The 16,271-nt window shown below is 37.7% G+C and overlaps 2 protein-coding genes across 5 annotated transcripts; one reads left to right on the forward strand and one right to left on the reverse strand.

Annotated features, from left to right (window-relative positions):
* The first annotated feature begins 880 nt into the window (after positions 1–880).
* Positions 881–7,063, forward strand: LOC18045635 (RNA pseudouridine synthase 5). Of its 2 annotated transcripts, none has more exons than XM_024185723.1 (14): positions 881–1,030; positions 1,118–1,175; positions 1,340–1,367; positions 1,482–1,528; positions 1,639–1,729; positions 2,599–2,764; positions 3,168–3,255; positions 4,137–4,215; positions 4,420–4,495; positions 4,755–4,822; positions 5,357–5,429; positions 5,508–5,586; positions 5,848–5,941; positions 6,064–7,063. In XM_024185723.1, exons 1-14 carry the CDS (start codon positions 925–927, stop codon positions 6,181–6,183), a joined length of 1,173 nt encoding a protein of 390 aa, XP_024041491.1. In that variant the 5' UTR covers positions 881–924; the 3' UTR covers positions 6,184–7,063. The 2 variants fall into 2 exon arrangements, with proteins under 2 accessions (XP_024041491.1, XP_024041492.1); XM_024185724.1 differs by having other exon boundaries at positions 5,360–5,429.
* LOC18045636 lies at positions 7,013–15,793 on the reverse strand. Of its 3 annotated transcripts, none has more exons than XM_024185722.1 (6): positions 15,491–15,793; positions 15,203–15,320; positions 14,828–15,119; positions 13,599–14,453; positions 11,666–12,847; positions 7,013–10,173 (listed from the first exon to the last, which is right to left on the reverse strand). In XM_024185722.1, the coding sequence occupies exons 3-6, from the start codon at positions 15,048–15,050 to the stop codon at positions 7,142–7,144; spliced, it is 5,292 nt and encodes a 1,763-aa protein (XP_024041490.1). In that variant the 5' UTR covers positions 15,051–15,119; positions 15,203–15,320; positions 15,491–15,793; the 3' UTR covers positions 7,013–7,141. The 3 variants fall into 3 exon arrangements, with proteins under 3 accessions (XP_024041490.1, XP_006436270.1, XP_024041489.1); XM_006436207.2 differs by having other exon boundaries at positions 7,013–10,176; XM_024185721.1 differs by lacking the exon at positions 15,203–15,320 and having other exon boundaries at positions 7,013–10,176.
* Positions 15,794–16,271: the final 478 nt, after the last annotated feature.

Here is a 16,271-nt window from a genome sequence, read left to right on the forward strand (position 1 = left end):
ATTAAACTAAATGTAATGTGTAGATTCTATTGACAAAAAACAAAATGTGGAATTGAAGGTCGTGTAATTGTGTAATACAAGAAGATCGTGTAATTGTATAATACATGAAGGTCGTATAAACATGCAATACATGAAGGTCGTATAAACATGCAATACATGAAGGTCGTGTAAACGTGTAATAGATGAAGGTCGTGTAATCGTGCAATACATGAATGTCGTGTAATCGTGCAATAACTGAAGGTCGTGTAATCGTGCAATACATGAAGGTCGTGTAATACACAACCTTGAATGTTACATAACCTTACACGACCAAATCTTGTGTTACATAACAAAATTATAATCAGCACAATCTATTAATTTTTCACAATTTGCATGCAGCAAAACAACTAGAAATTTGTTTTCAAACATGTTGTGAGAGACCCACAACTAATTAATCTATTTTTTCAATATAAAACCCTAACTTTTTGTTTTTTTCCCTTGAATATTAACAAGAAAACTAATTACATGGAATTACTTGTCTCAACTAGTTACATTCTGATAATTTTGCAGTAAATGATCAACTCTCTCCGGTGATTATGTAGTGACGAACTATGCTTCACTTTCTCAGTTGTGGCAGCTTCCCCTTCTCAGGCTTAGTTTGCTCGTGTTGAAGTTTGATTTACCATGTATGGAGAATGAATGTTTGTTTCGGTAGAGGTGATGCCAGCGAGGGAATTGCAGTGTTTGTTTGTTTGAGTTTGATAATGGAGGGAATTGCAGCAGATGAGTGTTTGTTTGCTTCAGTAGAGAAGGGAGAGGTACTGTCCGTTGAGTTGAAATGTTTTAAAATGAGGATAACTTAGTAATTTCCTATCAATTTTTAAAGGGTATCGATCAAAATTTGGGCAAAAACAGATTTTAGGGTATTGAGATAATTTTTGAAGTATGGAGGTGTACCGGACGCAATTGGCACTAGCCGTGTTCGGGGAGCCATGGCCGCAACTCAACGAAGGTTTATTATACAACGACGTCGTTTCCCCCTCTGATTCGAGTAACTCACTCAATTCTCCTTTTTTGATCTGATTTTTTTTCCCCGCTTAAAGTTATCTTTACTTACTATTTGTTTTGATAATTATAGAATTGACACTGATCGAATTCTACTCTACCAAGCACAAAAATTCAGCTCCTTTGCAAGGGTAACTTCATTCTTCTAATATTATCCAACTTTTAAAGTTTCGTGCATTTTCTGTTTGGTTCCCGAGAAAACCGAAGGAAAATAATTGAAGCAGTGTAACAACGTTCATTCTTCTCTATTTTTTATTTTTGATTGCTTATTTCAAACTTACTAACGATTGAGCAGTTGGTTGCAGAGAATTCAAAATGGACAGGTAAGCTTCTCAAAATGAATAAAATAATAACGTTAATATATAATAATCAATCATACAATCATACTTGAGGATTGATTAATTCTCTCAACACTGTTTAATTTTGGTTGTGTTCAGATAACAGTTGATGGCCGAGTTGTTAATGATCCCAACATTATCCTCAGGTTCCATAATCGGTGACTTTTAGCAGTTTATTTGATTTGCTATTGTTTATGTATGCTAAGTAGAGATTGTTATGTATGTTGTTTTGTTGATGTCAAATCGAATATTTTAGTGCTGGTTCAGAACTAGTTTATCATAGACTTCCTTGGAAGGAGCCTGATGTGCCGTACTTGCTTGAGGTTTTCTATGAAGATGATGATTTGGTAAATTTGCTTTGGCTTGATTTTGTATTCACTTGTTTGTTTTCATAAGTTTTCAGATTTGTTGAAGTTGGAAGGGTATTTAAATTGGTCTAAAGCTTTGTTCGGAATGTCATGCTCAATTCTCATTATGGTTTTTTTAGTACCCCGATTGAAGTTCTGTGTCATATTCTTGGTTTGATGTAATTTTGACTTTATTATAGTAAACGTCTCTAAATGATCCTCTGCCATTTAATAAAACTTGGATATCAGACGATTTGAATCTAATGTTTCTGTCATTGTGTTACTGAGACGAAAACCCAACCTCAAATAAGCAAAATATTTATGTATCAGGTGCAATCATAGAGTACTTTTTGCTTCTGTTCAACATCCATTCAAGGACCATCACAATAATAAGCTTTTCTTCAGGTTCATTTCAGTATTACGCTCATAGAGTACTTTTGCTTTATCTTTAGAAAATAAAAAATAAAAAAGGAAAGGAAAGGGTGCTTTTGCTACCATTCAACATCCCCTCAAGACCCATGATTATAATAAGGCTGGCTTCATAGAATACTTTTACTTTTGTTCAAATCATGTTTAGATGATTTCTCTCATTGCTCATGTATTTTGTACAAGGAATAACAAACAACAATCAGTCAGATGATACGATACGAAAAGTTCTGGTGCTTAGCTTAGATACCCCATTGATAATTGTGTATTGCTTTAAGATCTGGATAATTTGAAAACTTTTACATATATCTTTAATTTCTTTCATTCTTAGACAAGTTGTTAGCTCCCAAAATAAAGCCTTGGAGCAAGTATATGTTAACTTACATGTAATCATCTGCCCTTGTAGTTTTCAACATAAATTAATTAAATTGTTTTGGATTCAGATTGCTTTAAACAAGCCTTCTGGTCTGCAAGTTTTGCCTGGAGGGCTTTTCCAGCAGAGAACAGTTTTAAAGCAGCTGCAATGGCGGGCAAGCAAGCAAAGCTCTTCCCTATCAAGTCAAGCATCACATCCTGTTCCTGTACATCGGCTGGGGAGGGGCACATCAGGTCAGCCTAGAAGTGGCACTATTTGCCTTTTTCATTTTCATTTTCATTGTTCTTTTATGAAACATCCGGTAATGGGAACAAATGTTATTGATTAAGTGAGAAAAGTAAGAGATCATGAGAGCTGAGAAAATAAAAATTAATGACGATTGCTTTTATTGGTTGCTTGAAATTTCTAACTACTGTAGATCCAGAATAGTTTGTGCAAAAGTAATGCATATTAAGGATGCTGGCGTGTTTCTTCCCTAGATGGCATACCAACATTTAGTATTCCTTCCTACATGATAAGCAGGCTGCTTCAACCTCATGTTTCTGTTTATTGTTGGTTTTATAATTTGATTAGGCAATGTCTGGTTACACTTCCTTGTTTTATGGTCAATTGGTTGGTTCTCTATTGGGTTTACAGGAATATTACTTTGTGCAAAGACAAAGCTTGCGAAAACTTGCATTGCAGCATATTTTGCCGATAAGACATCGGTTGTTGACGCTGACAAGTAAGCAGAAAAGCTGGTTTCTAACTTACAATTTGTTCTCAAAAGGGTAGATATTATGATGAATTAGAACTTCTTATGCATGAACAGTTTCTAAGCCAGTCATTAACACTTAGCTATGTATGATAATTGATGGCTAAGGTCACTGACGGTTTAGAAATTCAATTCATATAACTCAGAAAAGACATGAGAAACATATAAAAGTGCACACACAGATGAGAGGAAAATATGAGAGATGCCAGAGTGTTGCACTGTATGGGAGAATAAGCATACAGAGATTCAGTTGCTGCGTAGAAACTTGTTCAAAATCATTTTGAGTTAGAACTAATTTCTTAGTTTGGGTTTAGTGATTCCGAACTGCGGGATCTGGAAATCCATCAGATGAATGTAGACTGCTTGGAAGAAAGTCTTATATGATGAGTGTGATAAATCCAACAGTAGTAATAATTTTCCACAGATGAGATTAGACAAATAACCTTCACCCTATATTTTACCCAGATGCTTAAAACCTGAACCTCTCGTGCTGCACTAGATTCTTAAAGTTCTGTTATGAAGACTTTTTAACTGTTTTGATCTTGCAAATGTGTAAAAAATAACAATAAATAATTTAAAATATCGCATAAACCTAATGTGAACCACAATTAGAGTATCATCCAATTTAAGTTACAAAACCTAGTTTGTGACATCAAGGAAACCAGCTAACAGATTTCTTACATTGGGAGATGGATGAGAGGGTGCCCTTACAGTCTTCTGTACGGTTGAATACAAAAAATCTTGGCAGCTTTTTATCTTTTTCAGCCATGAATAAGAACTACTCCATATTCCTTTCTGTTTTAAGTCATAACATTAGTCACTGATTAAACCTACAATGCACGAATGTACAGTACTGTGATGGAGCTTTCTCAGAGGAAAATTACGAAGATATATCGAGCACTAGTGCATGGAATAGTTGATGAGGATAAGGTAACACTTAGGCCCAACTCTTATTTGCTTTTTCTTTCTTGGAGTATTATTTTTCTGATTGTAAGTTTTGAGGTATTATGGTGCCTTTTTCTATCCCTTAGCCGAATAGTTAATGATGTACTGGGCTAATAATTTGGCAAGCCATTCTCTATCATACTGTTACTTGTACATATATTCACGTACTAAAAATAAGTTTTGCATAAGGTTATCATCAAGCAGCCAATTGGAATTGTGCGGTATCCTGGAGTGGCCAAAGGGCTGTATGTTGCTTCTCCCTCAGGTTTATCAATCTCTTGTATTCTGCTCAATTTTTTCAAGTTCTATCCAGTTGTTACCCTATGGTTTTTTTTGGAAAGAGAAAAATTTCTTCTATGATGCCTCTAAATTTTAAATTATGTTGTACTACACAACATATTCATTTGCGTCAACTATTTTATTACTCACCCTTACAATCGTGCTTGCTTTTCCATTAAATTATCTTTATCATTTTGTGTATCTCCTTTTTAAAAAAAAAAAATTATTATTGTTATTCTAATCAGGAAAACCAGCTCTGAGCAAAGTTGATGTCCTTGAGAGAGATGTACAAAGAAACTGCACTTTGGTCCAGGTATACCCTTCTGTTCATTTTGTTACACCTTCCACAAGCTGCAAAGATTTTTCTTGCCAAATACAAGCATGTTTACAAAACGTTTGCTTATTATTTTTTGGGAACAAGAGGTAGCTGAGGACTATTTGAACAACTAATAAATGGGTTGACAAGCTGACCTTTGATTCACTCTCTTACATGGAAGTGATTGCATGTATTATGAACTCAGGATGAAAGTCCATCAAGTTTTTGTTTACAAGGCATCATAGAACATTCTCTGTCGGGATGAACTCAGGATGAACAAGTTATTGAAAATAGGTTTAGAAAAAATATCATCTTAAATCTTAAAATCAAGGTTAAACTGGATATTATTCCTATCTTTATCTAGATCTAGAACATACAGTCGTCCTAAATTAGGCTTTTTTTAACTTTTTTTCTTTTTCCTTATATTTTAGCAGAAAATTTTGAACATTCAAGTGTTAGGTGAGACTTGTATGCTGTTTTTTACTTTTCCTCTACAGGTTTGCAAGTTCTCTGATATACCTATTTGTTTAGCAGGTTGAAATCCAATCAGGCCGACCACACCAAATACGCATACATCTTGCCTTTCTTGGCCATCCTTTACTGGGTAAAATTTATCCATATATTTGTGTATGACATTCTAAGTCCAAGGTGATTCATGCCATCACTTTTTACCACTAAGCAGGTGATCCGCTGTATGTTGCTGGTGGCCAACCAAAGTCCTTCGATTCGGAATTTGCAGATGGAACTTTTGCACAAGATGGGTATGTCTATTAGTAAATTCCTTCTTCTCTTTCTTTCTGTTTTTACTATTTTTAATCAAACTCTGCCCGATTCCATTTCAATGGATGTATTTGTTGCATATATAGGGTTAGTTCTTGAACTTTTGTAAATGTAATTGTTTTACTTTCACCCTTCTGTTTTTGACACCATGAAAGCTGAAATCGTTCATGGAGAAAAAACAGATGATTTCATTATTTTCAGCAAGTTCTTTTTTTGTTGCGTTTACTTTGCTCATCATGTAGAGGGTACGAGAGACCTGTAAATCCCGTCCCTGGAGACTGTGGCTACTATTTACATGCATACCAACTATTTCTTTCTCACCCAACTACCAATGAGGTAAATAAATAGGAAGGGGCATCTTTTGACATCACTTCTTGATTTGTCATGTTGCTTCCTGATCGAAAAATGCCTCCATCTCACCAACCAGGCTCAGTCTATTGAAACTACTACATGTGCAGGTAATAAAAATTACAGCACCTCTTCCATCTGTTCTCAAAACACGAGAAGAAGGTAGAGAAGTCGACAAATCAGTGGGCTCAGAAAGGATACGGGGGATACACATTGACAGCTTGCCTTGAGGTCATGTACTCATGTCGCTCCCATCCCTTTTCAAAACTAGAAAATATCAATTCTGATTTAGAGCAGAAAGCTGGGACTCATGGTGATCTTAGTATATCATGTTTCCCCCTTGTTTTACTGAATGATCTTTGAAAAATGGGGTCGTCGTATATTTATTTCTTGGGACCGACATCAATCCGGACTTCGTATTGGAGGGATATTATTCTTGTTTTTAAGTGAAAGGATGAGGTTGGAGATGACATATTAGCCTGATAATTTTGACTTTTGGTTCTACAACAGAAATATGTCACGATCTGAGAAGCAACTCATCAGACATCCCCGTGACCTTGTCAAGAGCATCGAGGGCAAAAGATTCGCTTGCTTTATGAAATATTTTTGAAAGAGCCAAGGATTCTTATTTAAAGAATAAACCCAGTTTATAAATAGCAATAGCAAAGCTGCAATCAAAGCTCTATGATGGCGATTGATGGAAACAGAGACGCAAGAAAACCCCCGAAGAAAGTGGATTAACAATAAGAGAGGCAAAAGAAAAATAAAAACACAAGTAGAAGAGATGCTCAGATCCAGATAAAAAAGGGTGGAAGAGATGTTGACACTTGACAATGAAAACGCTGCGTGTAGAAATTCTTGTAAAGATGGTCAATTGTGTCAGATTGGTTGCTGTAAGGAGAACCCTGGAATTGCCTCTCCCAACTTGCCCAGATTATTCCTGTATTTCCATCACATACAACAAATACCAATTTGCTGCAATAATACAAGCACCTAATTTTTTTTTCCTTTTACCAAAAGAAAAAAAAAGGAAAAAAAAAAAAACAGAAACAAAAGATGTAACTGAAAACTGTCAACTGCCCTATCATTTTCCATTGAACAATACAAAAACTATTATACAGGACGCGGCAAAAAAAGACTATTTGCCGCTGAGGGCCTCCCTTCCAGGAAGCCCTCCTGAAACTCCTACTACCTGCCTATGTCCCCCTTGCCTCTCCACGACTCCTCTTCTCTGATGATACTTCCACCCTGGCCGCCATACTGCTCGGCTTTAGCATAGTGCATTCTAATTGCTGCCACAGGATCCGAAACACCAGTGCATGATCCACCCCCGACCAGTATGCCTCCTCTCCCCACAACATTCACTCCAACCATCCCCTTACCCTGCTGCTGTATGCTTGAAAGGGCCTCAAACCCATTTCGCCTTTGCATCTCTGCGAATAAAAATTCCTGCCTCTGCTTCATATCTACTGAAAAGGGCTGCACTTTATTACCCTCACGGCTCCGATACACCTGATAATCCACCACTCCATTACTGCTACTTATCTCCCTTGGAGGAACAACTGCTACACCATTCAAATGTCGCTCATTGCTCTTCACAACTGCTGCTTGCAAAGACTGCTGCTCCATTTTGGACGATGAGGCAGGATAACCGCCGAAGGCAGCAGGATACTTGGCCAACAAAATGGCAGAATCAGGCAGAGAAGAAAACCCTGTTTGTATTTTGCTCCCATCCCAAAATCCATAACTTCTCGCAGGACCATTTTCAAGGCCCACATAATTATTACGATCAAATTTCAAGAGAGCTGCACCACCATCTGGAGGGTGATGGGCAGTAAATTTTAAATTTGATGCCTTGCTGCTTTGCTTATGATGATGGCCATTTTCTCCATTGTCATGACTGCTAAAAGCTGACTTCTGAGAAGATGAGGGATGACTAAGAATCTTACCAAATAGCTTAACATCACCATTCTTGCTTGGTTTCTCTGTATCTGAAAAACTACACGAATGAGCTCGTCGACGATCACTTGTTTGTTCTATATTTTCTGCCAGAAATGGAAGCTCTGTAACTGAAGAGTGAGGCATTGAACTATTACACTTCCGAAGATAGCAATCCTGAGCCAAATATGGTTCATCAATATTCCTGTCTGACTTGGAAATGCTTTGAACTTCAGAAAGTTGTCTGCAGTTGATATCCCCATTCATCTCTTTCTTCGTTGAAATTGGTAATGGATAACCATTGAGAATCTGAGGAGATTCAATATGATTCACAATAGAATGCACTGATAGATGCTGTCGATAGTCATCACTAACAACAGATTTATGATCACTCTTATCTTTACTCCTCTGAAGATCAAGTGTTGATGACATCCTGTCTTGGATAAATACTTTTTTACATTGAATGACTGATGAATTCTGTGTGGAAGCAGCAGCAAGGTGAGAATTCCGCTGCGGCAATGAAATGAGAGGAGGTTTATCAACAGAATCCAGCTTTGAAGAAACTGAATGGGAACTTGCATCCACATAAAGGCCAAAAGCACTTCCAGTTGTATTTGAATCTTGCACAATTTCACTTTCGCCACATGCATCCACATTGCAAATTTTATCACGTACATCATTCAAACTATTTTCCAGCAACATTGGTTGATATCTCTCCAAACCATTTCCAAAACCCTCAGTAGAAGCCTCAGCCACCACATCATTTGTCTCTTCTACAGCATTTGAACTTGACGGGCAAGGGTCACTCTCCTCTCCAGCAGATACTGATAGTGCACCCTGTTCTGCTACTTTATCTCTTACAGCTGTTTTAAACAATTCAACTGCATTTTTCTGGTCCAATACTGACTCAGACTGGTTATCCATACCATTCATGTTGTTGCTTTCCAACTCAAAACTCCTACTTTCAGTCCTAAATGCATCATTTTTTACAGGTTTTACAGCCTCGGAATCCTTATCATTTAGAGAAGTTATCCCATTGTCATCTTCAAGCTTGTTCAGGTCAGTTTGCAAGTTCTTGGCTCCTGCAGAACAAGATTCTTCCTGGTTTGAATGTATCACATGGGATGGCAATTCCTCGTCTGTTTTGGAACACAACTTATCACTGCAGTTGACTGAGCTAGACTCTAGAACACATGCATCTTCTGTATCACTCCCACCGCCATTGGCATCATCATTTACAGAAGGTCCGACATTACCTCGTCCAGTATGTATCAAATCCAGCCCAAGGCACTTACGAGCCTTGCTAAAGAAAACCTTGCATTGATCCCTGGATCTTGTTCTAATGCATCGTGCTATCATGGAAAAGTCCTTACCGTAGGACGTGACTGCCTGGATAAAGATAGATTTTTCTTCATCTGTCCAATCAGAGGGATCCATTTCCCCACAACTCTCATCTGAGCATGTATCGTCATCAACATTCTGTGTAACATCTGATGTTGATGGCAGTCTCATGACAGAATCAGCTTTCTGGCGCCTCCAGTCTCGTTGGCCCTCAGCAGGGTCAACAGAACTTGTGATGCAAGAACTCATTGCCTCTGATGACAGCGAACCACATATACCAGCTAAAACATCAGCAGCTGCAGTTTCTCTCTCACCTCCAATAACATCAAAACTGCTTGACCTTTCAATGATGCCATCATCACCCAGTGACGTTCTAGAATCACCTCGGCCACCTGATGAGATTCTACCAGAACTAATCAGCTGACGACCGTCCACTTGAGCTGCAGCAGCTATCTCAGAAGCTTCACCCAGGATATCAAGGGAGGCTGCATTCATCTTTCGATTCCTTTTACCTGATGTCACCAAGTATGTATTAGTTAATGTCTTCCCTTGCTTACTAAAATCATGCTTCTTTTTTAGTTTCTCAAAACAATCAGATTTGTGATTTTTGTAGTAGAACTCAACACAATCTGCTGTTGTCTTGTAGTTAAGGAATGAAGCAATTTTTCTAAAATCCTTCCCAAAGGTTGCCAGCTTATCCACAAAGATTTCTCTTTCTTCCGAAGTCCAGGGATTTATCATGGCTCTTTCCTTTTCAACAGCACAAGGATCTTCAACTAACCCATTACTTGAGATAAACCTTGACGACATCTTCTCCTTCTTGTCCAATATTAATGCTGGCATCTTCAATGAATTCCTGTAAGTCTTGATTTGGGAATCTGATAACAGCTTGCTAGTGAAATTAATTACCTCCGCAGTTTGAACCAGGCTCAAATTTCCTGCTGCTAAAACAGTGAAAAAAAAGTCAAGAAAAAAATGTCAGTACTGGGTTGCTAAGAAAAATAGAGCTAAATTAAAATGTGAGGCCAGAAGAGGTATCATTGGAAAAAGGTCTCTATTTACCATCAAATGTTGATAAGAAAAATATATAATAACTAAAACCCTAAAAGAATTTGGAGCTAATATAAAAACTAACAGAAAATAAGCATCCAAGCAGACAAAATAGCAAAGGGGCCAACCACATGTTTCATCATCTCCAATTGCATACCTGAAAACCTTAACATAATAAAAAAGGCACGTCCTAGTTAGTGGCCAAAGACTTACTTTACCTTTAGATGTGTCTGATACTATGCCTAAATCAGGCAGCAATTAATTGCCCCACCATCATCAGAAGATAACTGTAATCAGAAATTGTGCCAATGATATGCTTACCATACTACGGGTCTGTTTGCAGCAGCTGCGCTGTGCTCCACCCCTTTTATTTTAGGAGCTGTGGCAGTACAGATGCCCCAAACGGATCATACATCTTAGTGAAAACAGCTGTCAAAACACATACCTATATTTCCAATTATCTTAGTATCCTCCTGTTTTTATATTCAAATATCAACCTACTGGCAGTCCTAGTTCTCAGCTAATCTCTATCCCACGAGAGCGGGTTTGCTAAGATAAATCAACTGGTTTCATCCTACTGATATTAGCCCCATTCAGCAATGAAGATCTTATGCACTTAAGACTCACAGGAAGTGCATAATTGCATCTAGATCAAACAATATGCTTCCAAAACAATATTTGAAGCATTTACACCCTCATATGGTTACTTCACAGGAAACACACGACATTCGCTACTCTAAGCGTGCAGAATGCGGGGAAAAAAACTTAAACATTAAATATGAACTAATATTCAAATAAATTAAACAAGTAAGTAACTTTCAAAAGTACAGCTTTGCAAAAATACAATACAACTAACATGCAGCTATCATCAGATCATAAAAATCAATATTAAACTAGCTCATATGTCACCATTTGGCATCCTATCATTTGTTGTCCACAGCAAACTATAAACAGAAAGCAATACATATCTACATGTACGCATATATCAAGGAAGAAAAAAACCATAAGTATAACAGTTAAAGCAATAACTAAAGTTTTCCAACAATTTCTAACATAATGCACATATTAATTCCATAATATAAATACCTTAAATCATATCATAGAAACCCAAAATGGACTAACAAGAAGTAACATCCAAGTAAAATATAAACAACAAAAAATTCAAAATTCACAGCAATGAAAATGCATACTGGTTCTCTGAGCATAATCTTAAAACTTAATTCTTAAACTAATTTAATCTAATGGGACCAGCTCTTATATTCTTCATCAGGTTCAAATAAGAATATTCACTTCTTCCTCAATCTAAAAGACAAATGATATCAAATCTAAAGAGAAAAAAGAGAAACAAGAATAAATATAAATCAAGAAGAAGATTTTTCTTACCAGGAGAAGAAAATCTAGAGCGAATGGAGGAACGATGCTTCTGATATCCAGTATAAGTCGTCCGCAAGCTCAACTCACATTTCTTCTGAGACCTTGCACGGTATTTCCTTATTGACAGCAAGCGCAAATCTTCCCTCCACAGGTGTTGAAAGGCTTTAAACTTAAGGGTCAAAACTCTTTCCTTAAATCTTAACAATTGCTTCTTTTTTGCAAATTTCTCTTTGACCAAGGAATCATTCTGACAGCAGAAGACATTAGCAACTCCTGAAATATCAATGTTACTATGATCTCTCGGCAGTAGCTTTTTCAATACCTCAGAAGCCTCATTTGCCAATTCTTTATTGGCACCCAAAATCATGTCACATAACATATTCTCCCCATCAGCATATGCACTGAAATTACTGGAGATAAGTGCATCATTCTTACTCTCTAGAATCATATCACCATCCCCACATGTGGAGGCACCAGCCACCACTTCCCCAAAGGAGGAACCAGGCATAGTGCATTTTACTTCAGTGTTTGAACTGTGAACTGTGTCCAAAACTCCAAAACTTTCACCATTTTTAAGCATATTGGATGGAGAAACTGGCTTGACAAAAGATGATGGTTCAACAAATTTAGAAGTAGCAGTCCCAGGACTATCTATATCCTCATCCTTACTGTTTCCATGAACTTCTTCCAAGCCATGACCACAATCAGGCATTCTCTCCACAGAAAGATCCCCACAATCAATTTGCAAGGGAGCAGGTCGTATGATTGAATTGGAGACAGTACCTTGTTTGTTAAATGGATTAGCATTATCCTCTACTGACAAAGAAATGGATGTCACAGGACAAGGGGATGTACTTCCTAACACAGATTTCAATGACTTAAGTTCATTCTCAAGTGAATCAATCTCTGTCTCTGTCATCTCCAGCGTCTTCAAAATATCCCCTTTCCACACTAGCAACTTATTCATTGCTGTAGATCGAACAAAACTAGAATCTACCGAACTAGGATCATCATATTGGAGCAATTCAACAAGTGAAGAACCTAAATTACCTATTGAATTGGTATCCAACTTCTCTAAATTAAATAAAAATCCCTCGCGATGATTCTGAGACACAATACTAGGTGAACCACATAAATTACTAACATCATTATCAACAGACACTGCCTTGCCAAATGCTTTCTCCTCCACACCTGCAATGATAGTACAACTAAATTTTTTTAAAATGCTGAAACAGTAGATGAATCATATCCAAAGATAAGAGGTAAGCTGATCGAGGTCTATTATTTATTTATTGAACAGGAATTTACTTTTGGGCTCCTCCACTAAAAAAGTAACTTATCGTACACAGTAACAAACCAAAAAGTAGCTGCAAATAAGTTAATAGTCCTATTGGAGAATACACTTTCAAACAGACAATATAAATAAGAAATTTACAGGCATCTAATTCAATATCAGGAAAATAGCTTATGAAGGCTTGATGTTTCCACCCAAATTAAAGGTAGGAAGATGATTTCACAACTAATTGCCAAGAACAAGAAAAAAAGCAAAAAAGAACAATAGGGATGGACAACAAAAAATTCTAGATTGATAGGAGTGCATAAAATTGCCAGGCCAAGGAGAAAGGAAATTATAAGTGTGTTTATTAACACATTGCAGGCATAAGCCACTTATCACCAAAGAAAATAGTAGAACTTAGTTCAAGATATAGCTAAATTTTCTCATAATTCTCGTGATTCACCAAACAGTAGCTGTAAAAAGTCCTTTGCATCAGTTTGAGAGGAAGAGGGGCAAGATGATATTACATTAAGTTTTAAGCTGAAATCAAATGGTAAGAATTCAATAATAACTACTAACAAAATGTTAAAGTTCTGAGTTTTTCCAGCAAAAACAGCATCTACAAAATCCTAACTAAAGAATATGCGAATAATTTCAGCTACATACCAGGTGAGGAACTGCAAGCAACAGAGGAAGGAGTTGCCGGCGAAGCACAATCCGAAAAACCCATTACTCGAGGACTCTTCTCAGCCAAGTTTGAAGATAGAGACTGCAAAGGCTCAGCATTACTGGAGAAATTAAACACACCATCTTTGTTCCCACTCACATCAGGAACTTCAACTTTCTTTTTCTCATACTTTGCCAGTCCCTCACCCCATCCAAGGCGTGGTTTCTTCCTAGAAGTAGTCTCCTCAAACAGTACACCAGATGTCGCATAAGTTGCAGCATCCCCTGAAGGAGACTGGATTGAAGTGGCATTTTTCACCTGAAAGTCGGTCTTCCCTTCACTGGAATCTACGCCACCCATGCTCTTTGAGCTACTCGAATGGCTTAATCCTGAACCTCGTGAAGACAGACTTCCTGAACGGGTCCATTTAATTTTTTTCCAGTCCAGTGAATTCTCGCTCTCACATCTCTGGCCTGTGGCCAACCCATTGACACTGCCAATTTTATTATCATGCTGGTCTTTCAATTGAAGATGATCCCATGTAACAAAGTCAGACTGAGGATGAGAGGGATAAGTTAGCATATCATCAACTGACCTCTGATTACAATTCACTTCATGCAGTCTGCCAGGGGTGGTGGCATACCCGTTGCTCGTATCCCATGCATAGCCTTTGCAATCGCTCTGACAAAAAGAACTTCTATTTTCCCTGCTATTCCTTCCATATTTTCCATCTCCACGTGAAACAGATATCCTGGTGCTCTCATCTTCTGGCATCTTGTCACTGGATCGATAAGGAGCATAACCATGACCAGATTCTTCAGCAAAAATGTGACAACCTCCCTGCTTACCATGACCTTCATAAAATATTTAAACAAAAAAGGAAAACCACAAAAAAATTAAGATACACAAAGTATATACTCTCCCAAGGAACCAAGAAAAATAAATAAGAGTTGTTAAATCCAGTCCACCCCTAAAAAACCCTCTCAACACACAGAAACCCTCCAGATCTGGCAAAAATTTGTGAGGATAATATAAAAACCTCAACTCCCAATAAAATAAAAAGAAACCCATCACATAAAGCATAACAATTTAGTCTAAGTCAGAATATCAAAAAGTCTATCAGACAACAGAAAATTAGAAAACTCAAGGATCTGCAGCTCCAATATAACTAACTAACTAACAAAACTAGTAACAATAATAATATGCAATTGAAAATACTAAAACGCACCTGGGGGTCTGCGAAAATCGGCGGATCCAAAGCGAGGATACTCGCGGCCGTGATGAGAGTAGTCTCTCCATCTGTGCAAGGATCCACCTCCTCCGTTGCCCCCGCCGCCTAGCAAAGACTCAGACGACGACCTATCGGTTTGGTGGTGACTACTATTATTGTTGTGGTGCTTCCTCTCTTTGAAGAAGTCCTTCCGATCCGAAGGCAGTGGTTCTGGCGGCATGTAATTGAAGTTCCACCTAATCGCATCGGCAGAACAAGCCAACCCCTCCGCTATTCGCGTAACCAAACACTGCAAAATATCAAATACAAATAAAAAAATCTCTCTATAAAGCCAGCCTTTTTTATCTCTTTCACCGGTAGCCAAAAACGCACCGCTCAACAAATAACCCAGATAATCTAGAGTTTCCAAAAGCTGATACACGGCTGGATCGACCAAGAACCTGAGAGGGCAGCCACGATGAAACTGTAATCCCACCGGACTGCACCAAATCTAAGGTTTTAAAACCCAAAAAAAGGAGACAAAAAAAAACCTAATTAGGCCGAAAAAGGAAAAGAAAAACAAGATCGAAGGAGAAGAAACGGGCGCCGCTAAGAAAATGTAAGCCCGTAACAGTGAATCTAATATGGTCCTGAGAGAGAGGAGAAGGCAAAATAACAAACCTGATTTAACGCCGCAGAGGCGCAGCGGCTGACGTCTAGGGTTTGAAAATTTGAAAAGCGTCCAGGTATTATGGTGATGAAGGTCTTCTACGGCTTCTGTGAAGCTCCTCCGGGACTTATGTTCTGTTCTCTGACGAATGATGCTGATTTTCTCGCGGATTTTCTCGGGAAATTTTTGTTTTTTTTTTTTCCCTCTCTATTGGGCGTTTGGGAGAAAAGAAAGCGAAAACGTTAGCCGATAAGGGACAAAGAGCGCCTTGAGAGGGAGAGAGAAAAAAAAAAGAGAAAGAAAATATGTGAGAAAGGGTGTGCGCGGGGGATCCATTAAACCATATTACAATGTCCTCTCGCGTCCGGCCCATTAAAAATTTAAAATATTTTTTATTCAATTTATTTATTTATTTCTCTTTTTTTAAAAAACTTATTTTAATTCCCCGTATCGGCCACCCCGGTTTGCTTATTTTATGATTTCAGAAATACCCTTGGGTTAGGTGAGTTATTACAGGCGGGTGGAGTATTTTTTCTAATTGACGGATTTAGCCCTGTGAATCTTGTGAATGTCATGGCTTGCCTGTCGAGCTCGGATGGCATTGGCTTTTTCGAATTTGAAGATTTTAATAATTTTTTGTTCAATCGTTACCAAAAAAGGAGAATTATTTTGAAATGGGAAGTTGTGAGCGATAAATTAGGGTTCCCAAAAGCATACTTGATACTAGCTGGTATTTTAAATACACGGTTCAAATGTTTTTGAGCGTCTGTAAATATTACATTAGTTATAAAT

This window comes from Citrus clementina, unplaced genomic scaffold (genome assembly GCF_000493195.1).
Source record: "Citrus clementina cultivar Clemenules unplaced genomic scaffold, Citrus_clementina_v1.0 scaffold_4, whole genome shotgun sequence".
NCBI classification, from domain to species: Eukaryota; Viridiplantae; Streptophyta; class Magnoliopsida; order Sapindales; family Rutaceae; genus Citrus; species Citrus x clementina.